This window comes from Cyprinus carpio, chromosome B9, assembly GCF_018340385.1.
Source record: "Cyprinus carpio isolate SPL01 chromosome B9, ASM1834038v1, whole genome shotgun sequence".
Classification (NCBI taxonomy): Eukaryota; Metazoa; Chordata; class Actinopteri; order Cypriniformes; family Cyprinidae; genus Cyprinus; species Cyprinus carpio.
In genome coordinates this window covers 29,643,422-29,666,663 of record NC_056605.1, presented here as the reverse complement: position 1 = coordinate 29,666,663, position 23,242 = coordinate 29,643,422, and the positions used below count along the sequence as shown (strand labels likewise).

At 33.4% G+C, this 23,242-nt stretch overlaps 1 protein-coding gene across 9 annotated transcripts in view; it reads right to left on the bottom strand.

Annotated features, from left to right (window-relative positions):
* LOC109096654 (cordon-bleu protein-like 1) overlaps positions 1-23,242 on the bottom strand; it is a 53,332-nt gene that overhangs the window by 19,260 nt on the left and 10,830 nt on the right. For 6 of the 9 annotated variants that reach the window (XM_042731866.1, XM_042731865.1, XM_042731864.1 and 3 more), the window contains exon 3: positions 3,812-4,003. In XM_042731866.1, coding sequence (XP_042587800.1) covers positions 3,812-4,003 — 192 coding nt within the window. Of the gene's footprint in view, positions 1-3,764; positions 4,004-12,521; positions 12,786-23,242 lie in introns of those variants that run through there. The other 3 variants (XM_042731868.1, XM_042731863.1, XM_042731869.1) reach the window with 3 other exon arrangements.

Here is a 23,242-nt window from a genome sequence, read left to right as displayed (position 1 = left end):
TTCCATTTATTTTACAGACTACTACTACTACTACTATTAAAATATCAATGTAATATTATTATTATTATTATTATTATTATTATTATTATTATCATCATTATTATTATTATTATTATTATTATTATGTAGTAGTAGTAACAATTAAAATATTAATTGTTCAATTAAATAATGTAATATATTAATAATATTTTTTTTACGAACACTAGTACTACTACTATATTGCTATTAGTAGTAGTAGTATTAGTAGAAGTAGTAGTAATAATAATAATAAAATAATATAGTAAATGTAGTAAATTATTATTACTACTACTACTACTACTATATTGCTATTAGTAGTAGTAGTATTAGTAGAAGTAGTAGTAATAATAATTATAATAATAATTATTATAATAATAATAATAATAATAATAAAATAATATAGTAAATGTAGTAATGTATTATTATTATTATTTTTTTTTTTTTTTTGTAGTAATAGTAGTAGTAGTAGTAACCATTAAAATATTAATTGTTCAGTTAAATAATATATTAATAATATTTTTTTTTAATAATAAATAATAGTAATAATAATAATAATAATAATAATATAGTAAATGTAGTTATGTATTATTATTATTATTATTATTATTATTATTATTATTATGTAGTAATAGTAGTAGCAGTATTAACCATTAAAATATAAATTGATCAATTTAATACAATAATATAAGAATTATTATTATTATTATTATTTACTAGCACTAGTATAATAATAATGATAATAATTATAATAATAATAATAATAATAATAATAATAGCATTATAGTAATAGTAGTAGAAGTAATAATAATATAAAATAAATGATAATATAGTAATGTATTATTATTATTATTATTATTATTATTATTATTATTATTATTATTATTATGTAGTAATAGTAGTAGTAGTAGTAACCATTAAAATATTAATTGTTCAGTTAAATAATGTAATATATTAATAATAATAATTATTTTTTTTATGAACACTAGTACTAATACTACTAATAATAATAGCAATATAGTAGTAGTAGAAGTAGTAGTAGTAATAATAATAATAATAATATAATAATAATAATAATATATAATAATAATTTATGTATTATTATTATTATTATTATTATTATTATTATTATTATTATTATTTACTAGCACTTGTATAATAATAATGATATGATAATAATAATGAATAATAATAATAGCAATATAGTAATAGTAGTAGAAGTAATAATATAAAATAAATGATAATATAGTAATGTATTATTATTATTATTATTATTATTATTATTATTATTATTATTATTATTATTATTATTATTATTATTTAGCACATAAGGAGCAGCCAACCTCATCTCATGGGATGGGTATGGGTATGGGAGTGTCTCATAAACCGCCCTAATCTGAAAGTCTGCCTTGTGGAGCTCTCCAGATGTCTGCCCAGCTGATGCGCTTACTCACTCTAATTTATATTTTGCAATTATTGCAAGGGGGTAATGCAGAACTGGAGCAAAATATGAAGTACTGTAATGCTATTCGGCCGATCATTAAATAAATCCCACTTCAAAAACGTCTTTCTGGCAAATCTTTAACAGTTTAGATGAAGTGAGATGAAGTGTTGAGGACAGAAAACGCCCAGCACTAAGCATGGCACAGAGAGTACAGCAGGGCATCTGAGCAAATGATCCAACTGTTGAAATCGATCAAAGTGTTTAACGATAATCACAAACAGTGTACAGAGATGCCGGATCACTCTAACGTCATCTCATTCCTTGAACCCAAACGAGGCCTGATTTGTTGCAGGATCATTGAGAAACACACGGCCCCACCCAGCTGACTCACCGCAGCAATCATCCGATTAGTTTCATAACAGCAATCATCTGAGCAGCTTCATGATCTCATATACAGCTCAGAGATTAACGCCTTCCTTGCAGAAGTGTAGAAAAGTCATTAAATATAAAGTTCTGTAAAACTGAGAAATCTTGTATTAAGTTACTATAATCTTTCAGAATGGTTCAGGTTGTTAGGACTTCAGATATGAACAGCTGCGAGTAAACCAGTGTTTTTATGCACTCATTTTCTAACGGTAATTTTTGCAATGTTTATTCTGTGCTGCCTAACATGCACCATGTTCAAAATAGTTTTAAGGCAACAGGATAACATCATCATAAACTCTCTGAACAGTGCTATTTGAACAAATAAAGAACTAGATTTATAAGATCAGAAGAGATGATATGTGAGCAAGGTCGCTTGTTAAGGCACACACAATGTTAATATCGCAACAGTGTTTTTTTGGCATTGTCTCCTAATAAATAGTTCTGCAAAAGCCACAAATGTCAAGGCTTGTGTCTAAAGATTTGCCAACAAATTCCTCAAGCACATCTGTATATTCTGATTTGTTTTCAGTGCTATCTGTCTAAAATATTTACCAATTATTAATTCAAGATGGAGGGAAACTCCAATGTCAAGCGGAGTAAACGCAATTTCTACTAGTTTTTTCATTGTTGTCTGCAGAGAACAATGCTGTGCTTTTTACTAGATATATTTATTTAAACTATATTAGTTATATTTATGCTTAAAAATAATAACGTTACAAACACACACACACACACACACACACACACATATATATATATATATATATTAAAAGAACTATGGAGCAGTAAATGGGTGCAATCTTTTGAAAATTTGGTGCTAATGAGTGACAGTGTTGTTGTTGATAACTAAAAAAAAAACAAAAAAAAAACAAGAAGAGCTAAAATAAATGAAATAAACATACTAGATTAAAAATTTAAACTTTAAATGTTGCCATGTCAATTAGCTAAAAATTGTAGTTGAAGTACTAAAATCACTTAAGCGAAAACTGAAATCAAAATTAAAGTCAAGTTGATTATTCCTGTCTAAAATAAAAGGATGTGTTTAAATAATGTGTGTGTGAGTACCGTGTATATTAACAAATGTGACCCTGGACCACACAACCAGTCTTAAGTGTCAATTTTTTGAAACTGAGATTACTGAATAAATAAGTTTCCATTGATGGTTTGTAAGGATATGACAATATTTGGCCAAGATACAACATACAACATGAAAATCTGGAATCTGAGGGAGCAAAAAAAAATGCATATTACTAATCAAAAATTAAGTTTTGATATTTTTATAGTAGGAAATTTACAAAATATCTTCATGTAACATGATGTTTACTTAAAATCCCAATGATTTTTGGCAAAAGAGAAAAATCGATAATTTTGACCCATACAATGTGTTTTTGTCTATTGCTACAAATATACCCCAGTGACTTAAAACTGCTTTTGTGCTCCAGGGTCACAAATGATTTATAAATGTTCCTGTGTGCTTCTGTGTAAGCGCTCAGTAAAGAGTGTAAAGCAATGATGCTAATAGCCAATCGATTTGATAGCACTAATTTAAAACAAAAATAAAAGTACACATCAAAATAAAAAATAAAATAATCTAAAATAAAAGCACACAAATAAACTAATAAATAAATCTAAACATAGTATATAAATAACACCAAAATAACAGAAACTGATCAGTTAGCAAATGAGGAGAAAGTAGCTTGAATCTACTTAAAATGCATGGGAACAATTTTGTACTAGTTGTTTATGAATTTACGGTCTTTAATTAAAAAAATAAAAAATAAAGACCCACAGGAACCACAACTACAAAGTTAAATTGCTTTGACATCACTTCTCTTTAAACATAAGAAACTGCGGCATCTTTACTAAGTTGTCTGCATACCAACCACTCCAGCAGTTTACATAAAACACAACCACCAGACCCCTCACCTGCCATGGACGACCGTGGTCTTCTCCACCCCTTCAGGAAGGACCACGGTGAGAGTCAGGTCCTGCTCCAGCAGGTTCTCCTTCTGGTCCATGGCAGGGTGAGGGTACGCTGGGAGCTTGTGGCTCAGCAGTGGAGCATCCAGGCCTTTCAGGACGGGAGGAGGAGGAGCTTCTTTGTTTTTCGATGATCTCCTGTTAAACAAGGACAAAACCGGTTTAAAATATGAACGGATCATCTCTTATTCGTCACATACACGATTATATAGAGCATATATAACCAGCAGTGAAATGTGAGAAGTAATAGTAATGTAATAGTAATGCTAAAGTAATAGTAATGCTCTGTGTATTTTAACTCTTTCATTGCCAGCATTTATTATTATTATTATTATTATTATTATTATTATTATTATTATTATTATTATTATTATTAACCAGCCACAACCAGCATTTTTCATCATTTTCACAAAACTTTCATGGCCCCTAGAGTATTTTGTTGTATGACTATCTGAACATGCAATATCTCAAAAGAAAGAACAGGGCATCTGCTTTTTAACAAGAAAACACATTTTATTCTAGCTTCATGCATATTTTTTTAAAAACACCAGAATGACAGAAAAAAAACAGCAACATTTTTAACAGACAGACAGACGTAATATTAAGAGTAAACCTTGAAATAATACAAATGTGGTCATATTCTGCTGTTGACGTTGATAAAATTGAACAGATCTGCAGGATTTCTTTCCCCATTCAAGTACATACTAGCTTTGCTTGTATGCCTGTTAGCGAATGTAAAAGAGCTGCTTGGGGGCTTCGTAAAGACGGCAGACGAGTGATCAGACATGACTTTACACACACTCAGTTACTCAATCTCACCTGCTGTGCTCAAACATCTGCTCTAAAACAGACTACACTAAATCATCGGTCTGTTTACACACATTTTGATTGCTTGGTTTGAACCAAAGTTCAGTTGCATCCTCCTGCTGCACAAATCTGTTTTCACACTGTATTATTTGCATCAGAACAGCAGTTTGCTTTAACAATTTTAACTGTAAATGAAAAACGAGCAGCTTTAGTTTTCAGGGAAATCCAGTAATTGCACTGAAAACGTTGCATGATGATGCCTGAAAGACATTCATTCTTCTCCACACAAATAAGCAGCTATTTAATAAGAGGGCTCGGATGCACTTTACACACAAATCACAAGACACTGGAGTGATGTGATTCATTCATTCCAGCAGACGAGGATGAAGCTCTGAGGAAGCCGGGGGGGAGGAGCATGGTGCTGGTCTCTTTAAACGCAACAAGTGTTGAGAAAAAGTCACCGTCTCAGTTTTGAGGCTGACTGCCATCACAGTTTCTGCCACTGTCACTCTTTGAGGTCCGTTAGTAATTAGTAAAAGTCATAATTTAGTGACCATTTTTCACACTATGTCTGATCCATGAGCCAGAAACATTGTGCACAACTTCAAACCCAAGTGCTATGCTCAGCCAATATAGCAAAAACACGGTCCTGTTGAACACACTAATTTTAGAGAAAACTGACCATACAATCAAGACTGTAAACATTAATGCATGCTATATAGTACAATACCACGAGTGCAACAGTGACTTGCACTGCATTATGATTTGCGGTCTGACACGTTTTGGAACACAGTGTAATACCAGTGTGCATTTGCATGCATGTAATTGCGTATTGTACATTTCAGGCTTTTAAACAAGCCCATTTTCGTTACTGTGACTTTAAAGATCTATGTAAAACCCCTCTTTGCATGTGAAATAACAAGACCTGCAGGTCTGCTGTCGCATCCAATAGTTTTTAACTCCATCCTTCAACAACAGCACATACAAAAATGTGAAAAATGTTATCTTTAGGGGTACAACAGCTTGTCACTAGGGCAGTACCCTTAAAATGACAACTTTATACCATATCTAAGAAGTCGTCGTGGCCTGATTGTTCGAGAGTTTTACTCCTAACCCTAAGGTTGTTGGTAAGAGTCTCGGGCTGGCAATACCACGACTGAGGTGCCCTTGAGCAAGGCACCAAACCCCAACTGCTCCCCGGGTCCCACAGCATAAATGGCTGCCCACTGCTCTGGGTGTGTGTTCACTGTGTGTGTGTGTGTGTGTGTGTGTGTTCACTGTGTATGTGTGTGCACTTTGGATGGGTTAAATGCAGAGCATGAATTCTGAGTATGGGTCACCATACTTGGCTGTATGTCACATCACTTTCACTAATTCTAACTTAACAATATGCATTTTTAAAGGAATAGTTCACTCAAAAATGAAAATTATCCAAATTTTTCCATCCAAGATGCGGATGAGTTTGTTTCTTCATCAGAGCAGATTTGTCTGGAGTGTAGTGGCGTGGATTATGTTGTTTTTATCAGCTGTTTGGACTCTCATTCTGACGGCACCCATTCACTGCAGAGGATCCATTGGTGAGCAAGTGATGTAATGCTACATTTCTCCAAATCTGCTCTGCTAAAAACGCTAATCTACATCTTGAACGTTGACTTAAGGCACTACTTTGAATCTTTTTATAGGGGTAAATAACAAAGCTGACATTTTAAGGGTACCCTTAAAGGTATATTTCTTTGCACTTTTTTTTTCCTGCATGATTGCCTACATGTATACCACAAAATAATGCATGTTGAGACATAGTACTGGTAAAGCACAGACTCAGTTATAACAAAGAGCCAGGAATTTTACTCTTGATTAATTTCTCTATTGTTTAAGAACAGTATCTATTCTACTTCCTATGCATTACCTCACCATGACTGTACTGTACGTGCCAAATAAGGTCAATGACGTATAAATGTGGTGGTGTATAGCCACCTCAAACCGACATTTCTGATTTAATTCTTTTATTTTATTTTTTTGCAGCTAAATTTTGATTGACTCATTTTTGGACTAGGAGGAAAAAGATCAAGGAACAGTTGATTCCTCATGATATGACCTCTTTAACTCTTATTAGGTTTTTAGGCTAGCACTACACAACGCTGTCCAAAAACACTGTTGCTCAATCTGGTCATTTTTAGGTTACAGGGCATTGAACACATCAAGCCGTATTACACCATATAAAAAGCTGAAGGGATTGTTTGAATGTCAAATTAATCCAAATATGATGACTCCAGAGAGACGATTAAATGACTGAACATTCTGTTCAGCAAAACATCTGTGTATTTAGAAGTGGGCATCAAAGACACAATAAATCCCAAGCAACCATCTGCTGAAGTACTAACAGAGGCCACAAATGTCTCTCAGCAGCAGATAATATTTTATATCAATAACCCGTTTTTTTGTTTTGTTTTGTTTTTGAAATACAAGATTCCCTGAGGATGGTCAGGAATAGTCCAGTCCCGAGGAGCAGAGCGTAAACATTATGCAGGAAGTTGGGAAAGCCCCTGAAATGTGCGCATTAGCATAGCGTGTTATGTTTGAGGTGGCTACAGCAGGCCAAAGTAAACACAGGGGTTTCTGACATGGTAAGCAGACACACTCATGACTTTCAAAACAAGATGTTTCAAATAGCAAACGTCCCATTAGTGTCAACCAAAGTGCGCATCAACCTACATCTAAAGATTGGCAAAATGTTTCTTTTTAAAGGTGCTGTAGTTCATGCATCAGAGTCAGAACAGAGTCACTTTCATGAGAGTCACTGAATTTAACTGTGCTATCTGAACACCAAAAACACCAAAATAACATAACACGATATTGCACACTGTACAAGAAAAAACAGGACTTTAATGGGATCACTTCAAACCACAAATCAGTCTGCAAACTCACACGCAGACACCTGCGCAAATATTGAGCCAGACACTGCATGCACAATGCTGATATTTCAAGGTTTCAAACTGTCTGCCTCTTTAACCGTAACAGCTTTATGGAACCCCCCTGAATACTGCAATGAATAATCTACAAGAGTATACTTTCTGGTTATTACATATTACAGCCAAGTTATTAAAGTTGGATGTACTGTATATCCAAATATACATTTGGATAAACAGTGCATCCAACTTTATCTGCATACATATAGACTAATACACTCACCCAGAGCATTTCATACTATAAGCAGATCGTGGCTTGATTGATATTGTCCCAAAATGTAAAGTATATTATTGCACAGCTACATATATAAGTACATCCAACTTTAATCTCACGGGTCTAATCTGATAAATACAACTACAAGGCATGAAGATATCAAAATATATACATTAACAAGACTTTCTGTAAAGCTGCTTTGGAATAAAACTGACAAATTGTGAAGAAAGAAAATCAAAATTGATCAAGGTTACGTGATCAATCAACCTCGACAGTATTTTGGCCCACATTCATATATTACTTGGTAGAAATTACTCAAATTGAACAGATGTCAACATTGTTTGTGTGATGCCTTCATCCTCAAAAAATCTGGTGACATTAATTATGGGTTCACATGCAAGGGTAAGCATGGTTGCGGTGAATTACTAGTTGCAGGGCATTAAACTACTAAAATGCAGTTTTTGAGACAATTAGATGCTACAACACTCAATTTTGCATAATGTTGCGTCTGTGCAATTCATGGCAACATCTAATATTACTTTTGTACTCTTTATGCTCAATATAAATTCCTGAAGTAAAACCAATCCTCCTTACCTTTCTAAATATCTTTTCAAGTCTGAATATTCCAGATATGTGATGCATTTATTCCAGTCAAAGGAAGTCAAACTGTACATAATTGATATGAAAGGCACACACATGGCTGCAGTTTTGCTGTCAGGTGAATTTGAATGAGAAAGAGATTCACGGAAGCATCTGACAGCATGCATTGTATGACTTATTTTGTTTGACATAAGAGCATTGCAAACATGCAACTGGCTGCAAAGACAAAAGCTTACCTGTTGACAACGTTTTTTAAGGGGGAGAAATATGTGGAATGGATTTAAGCATGGTACAACGCGTTATTAAACAGTTTTGAAGCTGAAAGCATTAGCAAATAGGTCAAATGTTTAATAAACATTATGTAGACGTTTGTGAATGATGGCTGTTTTAACTTTGTGGGAATTGTTACAAGTTGTTCTGTGGTTGTTTGGGTCTAGATATGACTAGGAGAGGCTGATTCCAGTGAGACATTTTGACCCCGATCCATCACCATCTCAGAGCTGTGAATGACACAGCATGCATGTCGGAGCTTGACTGTCGGAGGCCTCTTCCTCTGACACATCGCTCGAGATCTAATCTCATTCATCATCAGCACAGACAGTTATCATTAAACACAGCCACACACCCTCAATAAACTACAGCTCTCACAAACACACATCCACTACAAACATATGATTTGCTCACACAAGCAGCAAACATCTGATCTTTTGCTGTATACGACTCTAAAAAAATATTTCATTGTAGTTTGAAGAGCAAAATAATAATCACATGAAATTGACTGCTCATCAACTTGATCCAAACCACACTTGTAGGTGATTTGAAATCCAATTACCAGCTGATTTTCAATAGTGAAAATGTATTTTACAAGTAGATTTTTTTATCATGTAGAGCATGTTAATCAGTAATTTTAAACGATAACAACGTGCACTTTATTTGCTTGGAAAATACTTGTGAATACCGCAGTCCAAAAAAAAAAAAAAAAAAAAACACCACAGTAGCTCTGGCTAATACTAATTTGTCTATATTAAAAGTATTACTCTTTACAGACCTGTGTGTTCTGTAGTTTATTAAAAGTTCATTAATTCTGAACATCGCATCCAGTGTAGACAGCATAATAGGTTCTATTGTATTGTATGTAGACATGGTGTTAGAGAGAAGAAAATGTTCAGCCCCCTCCCTCCGAAGCTTCAAATATTCGGTGTTGATTACTACTGAAGCTTCGAAGCTCAAAAAAAAATGGTATTCGAACCAGCCCTATAATATACATTATTCTAATATATATGACATCATTATTATTATTAGCAACTTACACTGTATATAGTATATATACTATATACTGTGTGCAGTGTGAACAGCCTTACAAACTTCTAGAGAAAGCAACTGTACTCAATTAAGTTGGGTGAACATGATGTCATTTAAAGAAAATGACTTAATGGCCAACAGAGTGAAGTAACATGACTAATGTCTCAGTGAATGTTTGCAGACATAATTTAATTCATTAATAAGCCAAACCCACAATGTCTCAGTGTATAACTCAGAGTCATTCGGTCACATGTGAACACTGCAGATCACACCTCAACTCTGTTATATTCAAAACACCTGTTGTGGGGGGAAAAAAATCAGAACAACATGTGCAGCTATTTTCTGTGTCCTCAAAACAAGAGCAAGGCAAAGCTTCAAAGCAGGCAGTCGTTCGTTTACCGTACAGAACACAGAGATCCTAACGCTGGGTAATCTGCACTATCACAGCAATGACTCGACACGCACAACAACATTTAGGCCATCTCAGATCAAAGACATCAGTAAACTCAGGCCGTGAGGCTCATTTCTGGAATATTTGAAATACCAGAACGGACCACCACATCCCCCACTGCTCTGCTTCAAAATGTGAATAAATCACCAATAAATCTGTGAAAAATACAAACTGTAATGCTAAAAAAACCAATGTATGGTGTAGGGCTGGGCGATATATTTAACGATATGATCATGCGCATCTAGTCAGTAAATCTGGTTCTGTGATTACCGCTAAATCACCATCACCTGCTTTTAAATGGAGCGGCATTTAATAGACAGAGCCGTAGATCACTGACAAGCTACGCAATATCGCGTTGATTATCGAAGGCGATTCATCTGGGATAATGAACGCGATATTGCATAGCTTGTCAGTGAACTATGGCTCTGTCTATTAAATGCCGCTCCATTTGAAAGCAGGTGATGGCGATTTAGCGGTAATCACGGAACCGGCTTTACTGACTAGATGCGCATGATCATATCGTTAAATATATCGCCCAGCCCTAGTATGGTGCTATGGGCCAAATCAATGTATAGGAATTATGAAAACACTTATACTTCACCTACATCTTTGTGTAGATTATAGTTATTCTGAACATCAACCAATATCATGAGGTGCATCCTGAGATGCTTTTTAAAAGCATAAAAATGCATTTTATATTAAATATGTACCATATTTAATATAAAGATAAAAAATACTGTTTACCGAAAAATTCACAGCAATTATGTTCTTCTGATACTCTAGAAAAGAGCCGTTTCATATTATTGCTTAGAAAAAAAAAAAAGAAATATGCTTTAACAAATGATTATTCAAGGGCTTCTTTAGATTCCCACCAGGACTGATGGATTTGACAATTTGAAAACTCAAATTTGGATTTGAAAATTCTTACAATCATGTTAAAGGACATTACGTAAATCCTGAAGTCAAAAATAACAGGTTTTAGCTTTTAAAGCACAATTGTGCTGATTAATATAATACCAAATACATCAATTACACAATGGTACCCAGACAACACTACTTGGAAAAAAAAAAAATTGCATTTACATAAATACCACTTAATTCACTAAAAGGCTGAAAAATATAAACATAGTAATTTTGATAAATAATGGCTGCCTTCATTATTTTCATTTAATTTTTTTTTTTACATTTTTTAAATATATTAATTGAAAAAAGTTATTTGAAAATGAAATTTCACAATATTACTGTTTTGACTGTACTTTTGATCAATGATAAATGCAGCCTAATAAATAACCCAACCCTAATTCACTTAAACAGTAATGTCATTAACACCCATTTAAATCTGAGATAAGCATTAATTACATCATTTACAGTAGCCCTCTAATCACTGTATACTACTCATCAGGTGGGGTTGGGGTGAGAGAGAGAACACCCAAACAATTTTACCTTCACAGGTTTACAACTTCCTACCTTTCAGAACGGAGGCAATGAGTCCTGTGTGAATATTATGGTGTCTGCCGCCCATTTCCATCAGCTTTATTAAAGGCTGTGTGGTTCTGTGGGTGGCTACAGTAGCCTAATTAATGTTTACATGACTTACTCAGCAAAGACCACTTGAATTATTAAAGCATTCAGAGAGAGAGAGTGTGGCTATCTCGGCTCACCAGAAATCTTCACTACACATAATGCACTGGGAAACAACAACATCTAGAAGTTGTTCGGGGGAGGGAATCGACAAATTCCACGCATTCCGGCTCGCATTATTGCAGCTGCCATGCGAGGAGCGACAGTTGCGGCGCTGCGTGGAATTTCATTATACGAAGGATCACGCCAACTGTTGTTGGGAGAATGTTTTGGGAGAATCTGGGACAACTGAGTGGGGATTTCGCAGCGAGGATGCATCTAATTCAAGGCATTGTGTATGTTACAGGCTCCTTCCAGTATTGGCCCTTTGGGGAAAGGTTGGTTTGAAGTGCTGAACAATATCCAAAAGCCACCTTCCTGCTCCGTAACGGATTCCACCCGGGATATTTTAGGAACAATGCTGTTAAACTTCAGACAAACACTTCTAGTTGCTACCTCACAGCACTCATTGATATACAAGCACAGTTACTTATTTTCCAGGTGAAATAAAACAAACGCATAACGTACGAGTCGTGTGACTGGTTTCGCAACCTAGTGTAAACAAGGTAAAATAAACTAACACATTGCGCGCCAAGTGACATGAACATGCACCAACAAGAGGTTCTGCGTTAGAGTTACCTGCCCTACAGGTACAAGACAAAGACATTCATTCATCAAACCTAGATTGTTTCTTACCTCCTGCGCTGCGGTGTGAAATTCCTCTTTTTAGACACCTCACATGTCTCATTCATCCACACAGTCGCTCAGAGAACGAGTAAGACACGACTAAAGAGAGTTTCTACCCAAAAGTGGCAGGCCTACCTTAAGGCCACGCCCATCTGATGACATCACAGACTCTCCATGGGCCTGTCAGAGAAACCCCTGCGATGAAAGCAAGTCTGTGTGTGTGTGTGTGTTGAAGTGAAGGCGAGCAGCTGATCATGGTCACAGACGTGTAATCAGCTTTGTGTGAACTCAAGGGCTGGTGGGTAAAACAGCGTGGCATTGGACACTCAGAGACTGATGAAACTGCATTGATAGAGTTACACTAATGCAATCAAGTCTTATCGCTTTCAACTGTTTGCTTTGCTATTATCAAACCACTATTGCTATTATTATGCAAGCATGCACACTAGAGCACGCTGATCCCAATGGAAATCGTAGTAAAGCACAAGCTTTTAAGGGAGTCGTGAGAGAAAAAAAAAAGGTTAAGGAACGGACGTTAGTTGCAGATGTAAGCATTTTTTGAGAATTAATGATAATTTCTGAAAGGCGGGTCCCAGTTTGCTGCATTTCCTGTTTAATTTCGAAATGAACTCTTTTCACACCCTCAAAACAGACCTTACTCATTCCTATCCATCACATAAAAAGTTTCACTGTGATCCAGTTGCAAGTGTTCAAATTTGTATAGCAAAAATGCATTTTGCCAAAAAAACAAAACAAAACAAAATAAAGATTAATCTTTTACTGCAATGCAATGAAATAGACTAATTAACAATAAAGCTTTTATGTATGCATGTCTTAAGCTGCTTGGGTATATTTTTTGCAATAGCCAAAAAAAAAAAAAAAAACATTATATGGGTCAAAATTATAAAAAATCATTAGGATATTAAATAAAGATCATGTTCCATGAAGATATTTTGTAAATTTCCTACCGAAATATATCAATTTATTTTTTGATTAGTAAACTGCATTGCAAAGTACTACATGTAAAAAAAATTGACCCTTATGACTGGTTTTGTGGTCCAGGGTCACATGTGTGTAATAAAATTATATTTTCCTTTTTGAAATCTTTAAATATTTGTATGTGTGTATGTATACACACAAATATTTAAAGATTTCAGAGAGGAAAATAATTAATAAATAAATTAATAAATAAATAAATAAATAAATAAATAAATAAATATATATATATATATATATATATAAAAAATGTTTTAATATAATTAAACACTATTAATTTTATAGGTATTTTATACCTTTTTTTAAAGGTATTAGGTATTTTATATATAAGCACATATAAGCTTAAAGTTAAAATTTTATATATATTTTTTTTTTTTTAAATACAAACATACAACATACATAAAATGTTTAATGATATTTATCCATTTCTTTAAAATGTACATGTGTATAAATTAATAACATTTTAAATGTATAATTTCTTAAATATAGTTTACATATATACACACACATATACACAATCATACATATATATATACATATATACATATATATATACACACACATATATATATACATATACATATACACACACATATATACATACATATATACATACACACACACACATACTTTATATTATATATATATATATATATATATATATATATATATATATATATATATATATATATATATATATATATATATATATATATATACACACATATATATATATACATACATACATACATATACACATACACACATATATATATACACACACACATACATATATACGTGCACATTTACACACACACGACAAAATATTTAATGATATATTTTATTTAGCCTATCCATTTCTTTAAATAACAACATTTATACTATAATGCATTTAAATGCATCATTTGACATTTCAAATATATTATTTCATAAATATAGAAATCCAATAGCATGACTTCATCACCTGTTGCCCATATTCATTGCAGTGTCCCAAGTAATTTCACTTATAAGGTTCAGTGCAAGGCACCTTTCATCTGTTTAAAACAGACCCAGAGATCGCTTGAGCAACTACAACAAGAGCAGCAGCATAATACAGAAGTATTTGCTCACATTCTTGCTGAGGCATGTCAGGGCCCAGAGGTTCAATTAAACCTGCAAGAAGAAAAACAACACTGCTCTTTTCCATCGCCTGTGATCTCGTTATTATCTGGGCTTTTCCTTGAAAGATTGTCCTAATTATGTGATCCCCACGAGACACCACATCAGCTTCAACACGCTCCGAGCCGATAATAGCCGATTCAATCGGCGGCTGAATGAAAATGATTGATTGAGCATCGGTTCTTCATACTGCAGAGAAAACACGTGACCTTTTCCGGGAATTCTGCTGCAATGAAGATCTGTAAAAAACAGCCTTTTATTAGACTTTCTGAATTATTTCAATCCATGTCATGACACCACAAACATGCATACAAATCTGCATTTCATCAGGTGCAGGGAGTCCGTGAAGTGTCCAGATGAAGAGTCACTCCTGACAGACTCACAAATGGCATAATAATGAGAAGCGAATCGTCTTCTCCTAACACACAGCTGTGATTCATGTGGTCTGTCTACCGGATTCATCTCTTTATCATGAGACTCGTTCGCAAACAGAAGCTTGTAGTGACGCCAAACCAGACTGTTGCTTAGGAAGAAGAAGATTTTTTTACTAAATCTCCAGATTTCACTTAATGAGATAAACTGGCACCATATTCCAAACAATTCTGTGTCAGCCCAGCTGTCAGTTTCCGGCTCCAAATGGCATTTCACAAGCACAGTTGTGGTTATGTGATGGAGAAAAGCTGTTGCAACTTATCGAAGGCTAAACGGGAGTCGCTAACATCAGGTTTTGGAGATAGGTTTTTGTGTCTTTTGTAATGCTAAAAGGTAGTCTCTAATATCTGGTTTTACTGATCGAGCCTTAGTTGACACCTTTAAAGTACCAGAATTGTAATCCATACAGCTAATCCACATTTCAAGTCCTCTTTAAAATAAGGTATTTTTTGTAATGAACAGAAATTACTGTAGGTTGTTATTTACTTTAAATCTCTGCATTAAGTTGTGAAATATTATAAAATAGATTTTTAAAATATTTAATATTACCTCTATACATTTTTTTTTATTTAGTTAACTCCTGTTTTATTTTTTATTTTAATGAAAATACTATACTTTTCATAAATAAAAGGTAAAAGACTAAAAACTGAAATCAGTTGTTTAACGCTACAAGTAAATTTAGGTATCACATTAGTATGAAAAAAGGATTAATTTTTGAGATTTGCTAAAGATTACATTTAACATTGTTAAAAGTAATTAATGCTAAATAAATTCTTAATGTTTTTAATGAACTTTAAGTGACAATTATGATGGCAAAGAACACCTAAATGTAAAAATAGGGAATATAAGCTTGCACAATTAAATATCCAATAAATATCTGTACATTTAAAAATAAATAACTATACATTTAAAAAAAAAAAAAAAAAAAAAAAAAAAAAAACTCTAATATGCTAACAGACTTCATTTCTTGTCTTTTTTTATGTCAGTTCGGCAATGTGTAATAACTGAAAAGGACAGCATTAAAACCGTTTCATCATTCACTCACCTTCCAAACCTGTATGACTTGCTTTCTTCTGCGATGACAACAATATTTTGAAGAACAACATTGGCCCCTACTGACTTTCACTGTATGTACAAAAAACACCGAGGCATTTTCTACCACAGTCAGACGTGCAGGTTTGGAATAAAATAGTAACTGATGACAGAAATTTCATTTTTAGGTGAATTAACCCTTTGACCTTCAGTCTGTTTTTCACACAAAGCTAGCATATGACTTCAGAAGACTTGAAATGGGGGGGGGTCAATAAGTAGATTCCTCAAAACATTATTGAACAATATAAGGGGAGTAAATATTAACTGGATTTTTATTTACTACATCTAGGACAAATATTTGTATAGCACTTAACAGCCTTATTTAAGTATCACTAAGATCCAATAATATTTTTTTATTAATATTCTGAACAGATGTTTATTTTACATTTTAATTTTTCAAGTTTTAGTAATTTTATTTGTGTTTGTCATTTTTATCAGTTTTAGGTTTTTTAATATGTTGATACAATTTTATTTCCTATTTAGTTATTTTAGTACATTAAGTTAAATAAAAAATGAGAAATGTTGCTTTAAATGTTTAGTTTTTTTATATTTTAATATTATTTTAGGTAACATTTATTACCTCATTTGAAATTCACTTTGGATAAAAGGTATTTGTTAAATGAATAAATGTAAATGTAAATAAAATAAAAAAAAGAGGCTTTATTGGTCTTAGTTTTATTTTATCTTCCTCCTTAGTTTTCAGTAACATGCAATAGTAAAAACAGTTTTTGAGAGAGATCCACATGTAATACTTATTTCATATGCAAAGATTTTAGCCAATCATAGCAGTGGGTGTTTCCATTGAAATATTTTAGGCAATGATAGTTGTGGGAGTTTGTTAAAATCAGATGGTTAAAATCTGGGTAGAAAATGTCCTTTTATTTCTAAATTATGAAAAAAAAATTTAATGTAAAAATCATACTAACATTAAGTGCACCTCAAGAAACATGATCAAATAACTAAAAAAAACAAAAAACAGTTTATGACCCCTTTAAAAATAATAATACAAGTGATCTCTATCTTAAATTTATCAGCGACTCAGGCCACGTCTCAGTGTCCAAAGACAAGTAAGAGACGGAAATACTGCATTGTGCTCCATCAAAGTTTACTTTTCACTCAGCAGGAGGGAACTTAAATGCAGGGAGGTTAAAAGTGCCCTCCTGCCTGAAATAATCAGTTATGGAAAGTGGACAAAGGGTGAGGCCCCAAAAATTCCAATCATATGCTTTCAGAGATTACTGCCTCAGTCACGCAGCATATGCATGCTCAAACCTGATCCATAATCCAGAGTCTGCCGAAAACAACTCCATCCTGTCTTAGTTTACAGAGCTTTCTGAAGTCACAATCATTGTTTGGCCAGTGGAAATGTTTATTCAGCATGCTCCATTAAAGCGGCGCGTTACAAATGCAGGAAGAGCCACTGACCCTCAGATCACAGTTTACTGTGATTCTGCAGTTTCCTCACACTCACAATGAGGGGGACCAGCGGGGCCTGACCACGAGAGAGATTTTCTTTCTCTTTTTTAATGGTTTTCCAGCACCCATAGACCTTGTCGGAGTGAGATGTCGATCTTGCCAGTTTTCCTTTGCCCTTATAAAAACAGTGGGAATGCTAAAAATGCTCACCGCTGACAGCTTTTCCCTGCAGAACTGCTGAAAAGGTGTGATGACCATGAACGAAAGCATTATGTGGGCTACGCTTGCAAAGTGAAGGCTGCTGGAAAGACAAACCTCCAGTGAGGTCTCTTTAATATCTCAACTGTTTCTCCTAAATGAGATTAAATGGAGAGCAAATTTAGCATTCGCATTTATGCATTTGACAGATGATTTTTATTCAAAGCGACTTGCATTGCACAGGGTTTCTGCAGGTTTTCTGAAGGTAAGTTTAAGGCCAAGCTGAATTGATTACAATACAATCAATGGATTACACAATTTAGGTTTTGCAGTGCATGCAACATTTTATGCCATGACTTTACAAAATTCAGACTTTTTTCTGATTTAATAGCTTTTTAAGGCCTTAATTTGTTGAAAGGAGAATTAAGGCTTTTTAAAGCCCATAGAAACCCTGATTGCATTCAAAGTATGCATTTTATCAATTCATGCATGCCCTGGGACATCGAGTAAAACGTGGCCAGTATGTGATGTAAAGGAAGTTTGATCGTAGAGGGTTGTTTGACGGGCATATTCCCTGTGGACAGACAAAACACAGATCCAGAGCCACAGCTGGTAATATGGTAAGAGAGGTCAATAACAGTAAACAAAAGCTGTTTAGAGAAGGCCTGGAAAGGCTATTACTCCCAAAGCATTGTGGGATGGGAAGATTAAGGAAGAGAGATGAGATTGGGGGAAGGAGAGGAAAGAAAATAACACAGTGTATGTGAATCACTTCCTCTGTGCATGCCCTATTATTTCAAGCAAAACAAACGGTTTTCTCTTGTACACAGACTGACACCACGTCTACACCATTTAAACTAAATCACTCACATTATAATTAAGCCATCGACAATGGAAATGGGGTGGGTGATGAACTGGTTGAACCTGGTAGAAATGCCCATTTGAATAGAATTCGGTTGGTTTGGTAATTCGAGTTTCGATTCTGTTGCGGTTATGCAAAATGTTACCGTTAGACATAAAATGTTAATATTGAAAAGTGCAATACTACATCAAATTTTATGCTTTTTTTACATTATACTTTTTTATATTATACAACCCTCCCTACTCTCCAAGAACTGTACTTATCTCATGAACACTTGACAATAAACGTATATAAACAAATTCCTCGTATGTGCAAACCCTGGCAATAAAGCTCATTCTGATTCAGATTTTTACTATTAATTTAATTCACTATGTATTAAAATAACTTCAACCATTGCATCAAAATCAGATAGTGATTTTTGTGAAATAAAATAAATTATGTAACTAAGCAAATAATCCTGCTTAGTAAGCAAATAAGTAAATAAAATAAAAATAAATAAATAATGAAATTAATAATGCAACTATGCAAATGATCATGTAAATACAAAACGTAAATCATTTTAAATGCAAAATAAAAACATTTTAATCCAAAAAATAAAAGCAAAAACCAGGCATAAATAGTAAGCAAATAATTTAAAAAATAAAATAAAATATAAAAATAATGTATAGTAAAATAAAATAACTAAAATAAATAATCTTAATGAAAATAATAATGCAACTAAGCAAGTAATTGTGCATGGTATGTAAATACAAAATGTAAATTGTAAATAAAAACAAAAAAGTGAAATAATCTTATTGCAAATAATAATGCAAATAAGTAAATAACCTTAGTTAACAAGTAAAAGAAAACAAAACAAAAAAAAAGTAAATTAAAAATGGAAAATGGACAAATGAAATTAGGCTTATCAACATAAGCCAAAACAAAATAAAACAAAACAGAACTTACTGTTGAAAACTTATTTGATCTTTAAAAAAAATAAGTAAATACAATAATAAAATAAAATAAAGCAACATTAAACAGGTGAAAATGCTTTCCATCATCTTTGTTGCCCACTTGATGTCCACTGTTCAATCTGAGTCCTGAAGCAAAACCAATTGAGATCCAACTGATTTTAGGAAAATTTCGAACATACCATTGCCATAAAGGGTGTGTAATTAACTATACCACCTCATACAAGCAGCTCAACAACGGTATGTGAAAAACATTTTAAAAACAGTGAACGTTTATAAAAAAAAAAAAAAAAAAAAAAAAAAAAAAAAAAAAAAAAAAAACACAACAACAACTACATTTCACCAGGAAGCCAATGAGACGTAGGCAGAAAGGAAAGGTAATGGTGTTTAACGGAAGTGTACCACATTTACGGTCCGCACTGAAGCAGCTCTCCCATGACGAGCGCGAAGGGGAGACGTGCTACAATGGAGACATAATGTTGAAGTTGGGATTCAGGTCTCAATGGGTGATCCCAAATGTGACCCGCAAGCGACCCCATCCTCTACAGGTCACGCAGAGGGTCAGTGTACTGCCTGATGAACTCCCACTCTACCATTTCACCCACCCGTCTCTCCGGGTTCACACATGTCCCGACCTCGACATTCCCACCGCAGAACCCAGATACAGAACAGTCAAGGCCAACCAAACATCTTCTCTACAGAGACCGGTCACAACATCTGCCAAGCATTTAGATAAGCAACACAGAGGGGAAATGGTTCCGATCACAGGCTCGCAGGAATATTTTGTACCATTAACAAGATAAGCATTAAATGCTCGGCTTACTTAGAGGACCGTGAAATTCAAATCCACTAACCTTGTTGTCTGCTGAGATAAGCAGGAATATACTAGGTATTAAAAAGGTTGCAAGAGCCCCTTATTAGCAGAAAAGCCAACATTTACATAAAAGTAAAAAGAGGGAAGTATTTCCCCTGGAGTCATAATTAAAACTATTACACTGAATCCTTTCTTCTGAGACAAAGGGACATTGTCTGCAGAGACACACTTGCCAGAGATACAGCAGCCAGTATTTTCCCTCTTAGCCAAATCACATGCACAGTAGCGTCCAAAAGTCACCGGGCGGCCAAATCTGAGACTTCACAACACTGATCTTCATCACTGCTTGGGTTTGCAGGTTCTGTCTGTGTTATTGCTGGGTGCTTTATGACTAGTATTAAACAAATTTTGGAACAATATTTGGCATAAGTAGGAAATCAAATATGGTACAAAAATAAAAAATAAAATGAAAATGCAAAATATTAAAAATGTAAAATTTTTAATCCAGACTGCAACCAAATAAGGGCTGTCCCCAAAAAAAAAAAAAAAAAAAAAAAAAAAATAATTGAATTTAGAATATTCATCGAATTTGAAAAAAAAAAAATAAAAAAAAAAAAAAAAAAAAAATCCACATTTGACTGCAAAAACGTTGAAACCAAGACGCTCACACAGAACACATATTTCACGCATTTTCTAGAGGGACATCTTATTGCACTCGCACAAGAGAGCCGCATGTTTAGAAAGCCATGTAAAATTAATGCAAGTTCAACTTTGAAAAAATATATCTCAAGACTTTGTGGTGGGTTCTTTCCCCATCCCACTGCAACTCGTGTTTTTAAATGAAAAATGTACTCCGTATGATTGCCTTTCGGCCGTTTATATTAAACTACGCATACATACTCTTGATGCGCCCTCTTGTGGCCTCAGGAGAGAAGCCAAAAGCTTTTCTTCACCTAAATGAAATTATGCATTTTAAATTCAAATATAATTAAAATTGATAATATTTAAGTACAAAATTCTAATTTAGTTTTTCAGCCATTTTGACAGTCCTAGACCAAATGGTCGCATTTTGAATCTATTTTTTTCTGCCAGTGCGAGTAAATTTTGTGAGCGGTCGCAATAGCACAACCACCACATTCTTCAACTCGTGTTGCCATTTCTGTTGCATATGAGAAACGGCAAAGAAAAAAAAGCTTTAACAAAGTCCCGACTCATTTAAGCTGCGCAGCGCAGACCGTTTATCAGCTCAGACCACGACACAAGCAAGCTAGTCCAAGCTCAAAACAGCTTTACTCGGGAACCAAAGTTGATTTCGTGACACTGTTACTGCACAGCGCTGTGAGATCCAATGAAAAGCGTTTGAATTCGCCTCAAAATGAGTAAAGATTACTGTGAGATATACTGAGAAGCATTCAAATTCTGCACAGAAATCTGTTATAAACAGATCTAACGCCACTGATGTAGAAAACCAGAAGCAGTAACGCAAACTATAACCATAGTGTGGTGGCAGAAATAGTCGAATGTTTGACATTATTCCTTTCAGTATTGTACAGCCTTTTGAGAGAGAAATTCAAGCAGTTTTCAATGCCTGACAAGCATTTCACACAACATTTTAAAGCTCCTAAATTTGAATGTTATTTTCAATGGGATGACCAAAATACACTGTGATGAGCAAACGATTATGTAAAATTAAAAAATACATCAAATCACCATTATAACATGTAGATGGCAGCAGAGGAACACATATGCTTATTAGTCATTCATTTATACTTTTTTATTGATATTTTGAAAATATCACTTAAGTTGTTGGTCAGTTTCATGTAAGACTATAGAAGGATAATGGTACATTTATTAAGAATACAATATATAGGCTACCTTTTCTACATAAAAATTTGATTTTGCACATGTTTGCACATGTTGCTAATAAAATACATTCTGTAAGCTTCCCAACTCAAGCTTAGGGCTTCACTGTCAGATGTGTATAAACATGACATAAACAAGAAATGTACATATCATATTAGTAACTGCACTTATTAATGCAAAAAAAAGCAAGTTTATCATATCATATATTTGTCATATCCCTCTGAAATTAAAAGAATATTGTACATTGTAATTTCTACGAGTTAAGTCTATTAATTATCAAAACATTTGCCAGTATTACTGTTAACAAGGGGAAAATGTGAACAATTGCACTACTGCAGGCTGATTTAAGGTGTGCCCCTATATTTTCTACTTGTGCTCCTAGTAAAAATAGTTAGTCTGAGTAGAGCCCTGTATAACAAAAAATACATATAAAAGTAATATATTTATAATATTAAAGTAAATTAATAAGTAATGCAAATAATAATGCAGCCAAGCAAATAATCATATGTAAATTAGCATTCATATATTACACAAATTATGGAGCAATATTTGGCATGGGTATATACAAAATACAGTATATTAACAAAACAAAATAATAATAATAATAAAAATAAATACGAAAGTAAAATATCTATAACATTAAAGTAAAAAAAAATAAATAAATCTTTAAAATAATTGTAATGCAAATAATAATTCAACTTCGCAAATAATCATATTGCATGAATTTGTTAATATGTAGTATTACACAATGTGCGATAGGTACATTAAATAAAGTACATTTATAAACTGACATCAAATAAAAATAAAAAGTAAAAATTTATATTAAGTAAAAATCTTTAGAAAAATAAAGCATCATCATCATCATCTAAATAATAATGCAACTAACGGTAAATTTGTATTATGCAGCATTATATAAATTATTGAACAATGTCTGGGATATGCAAGTATG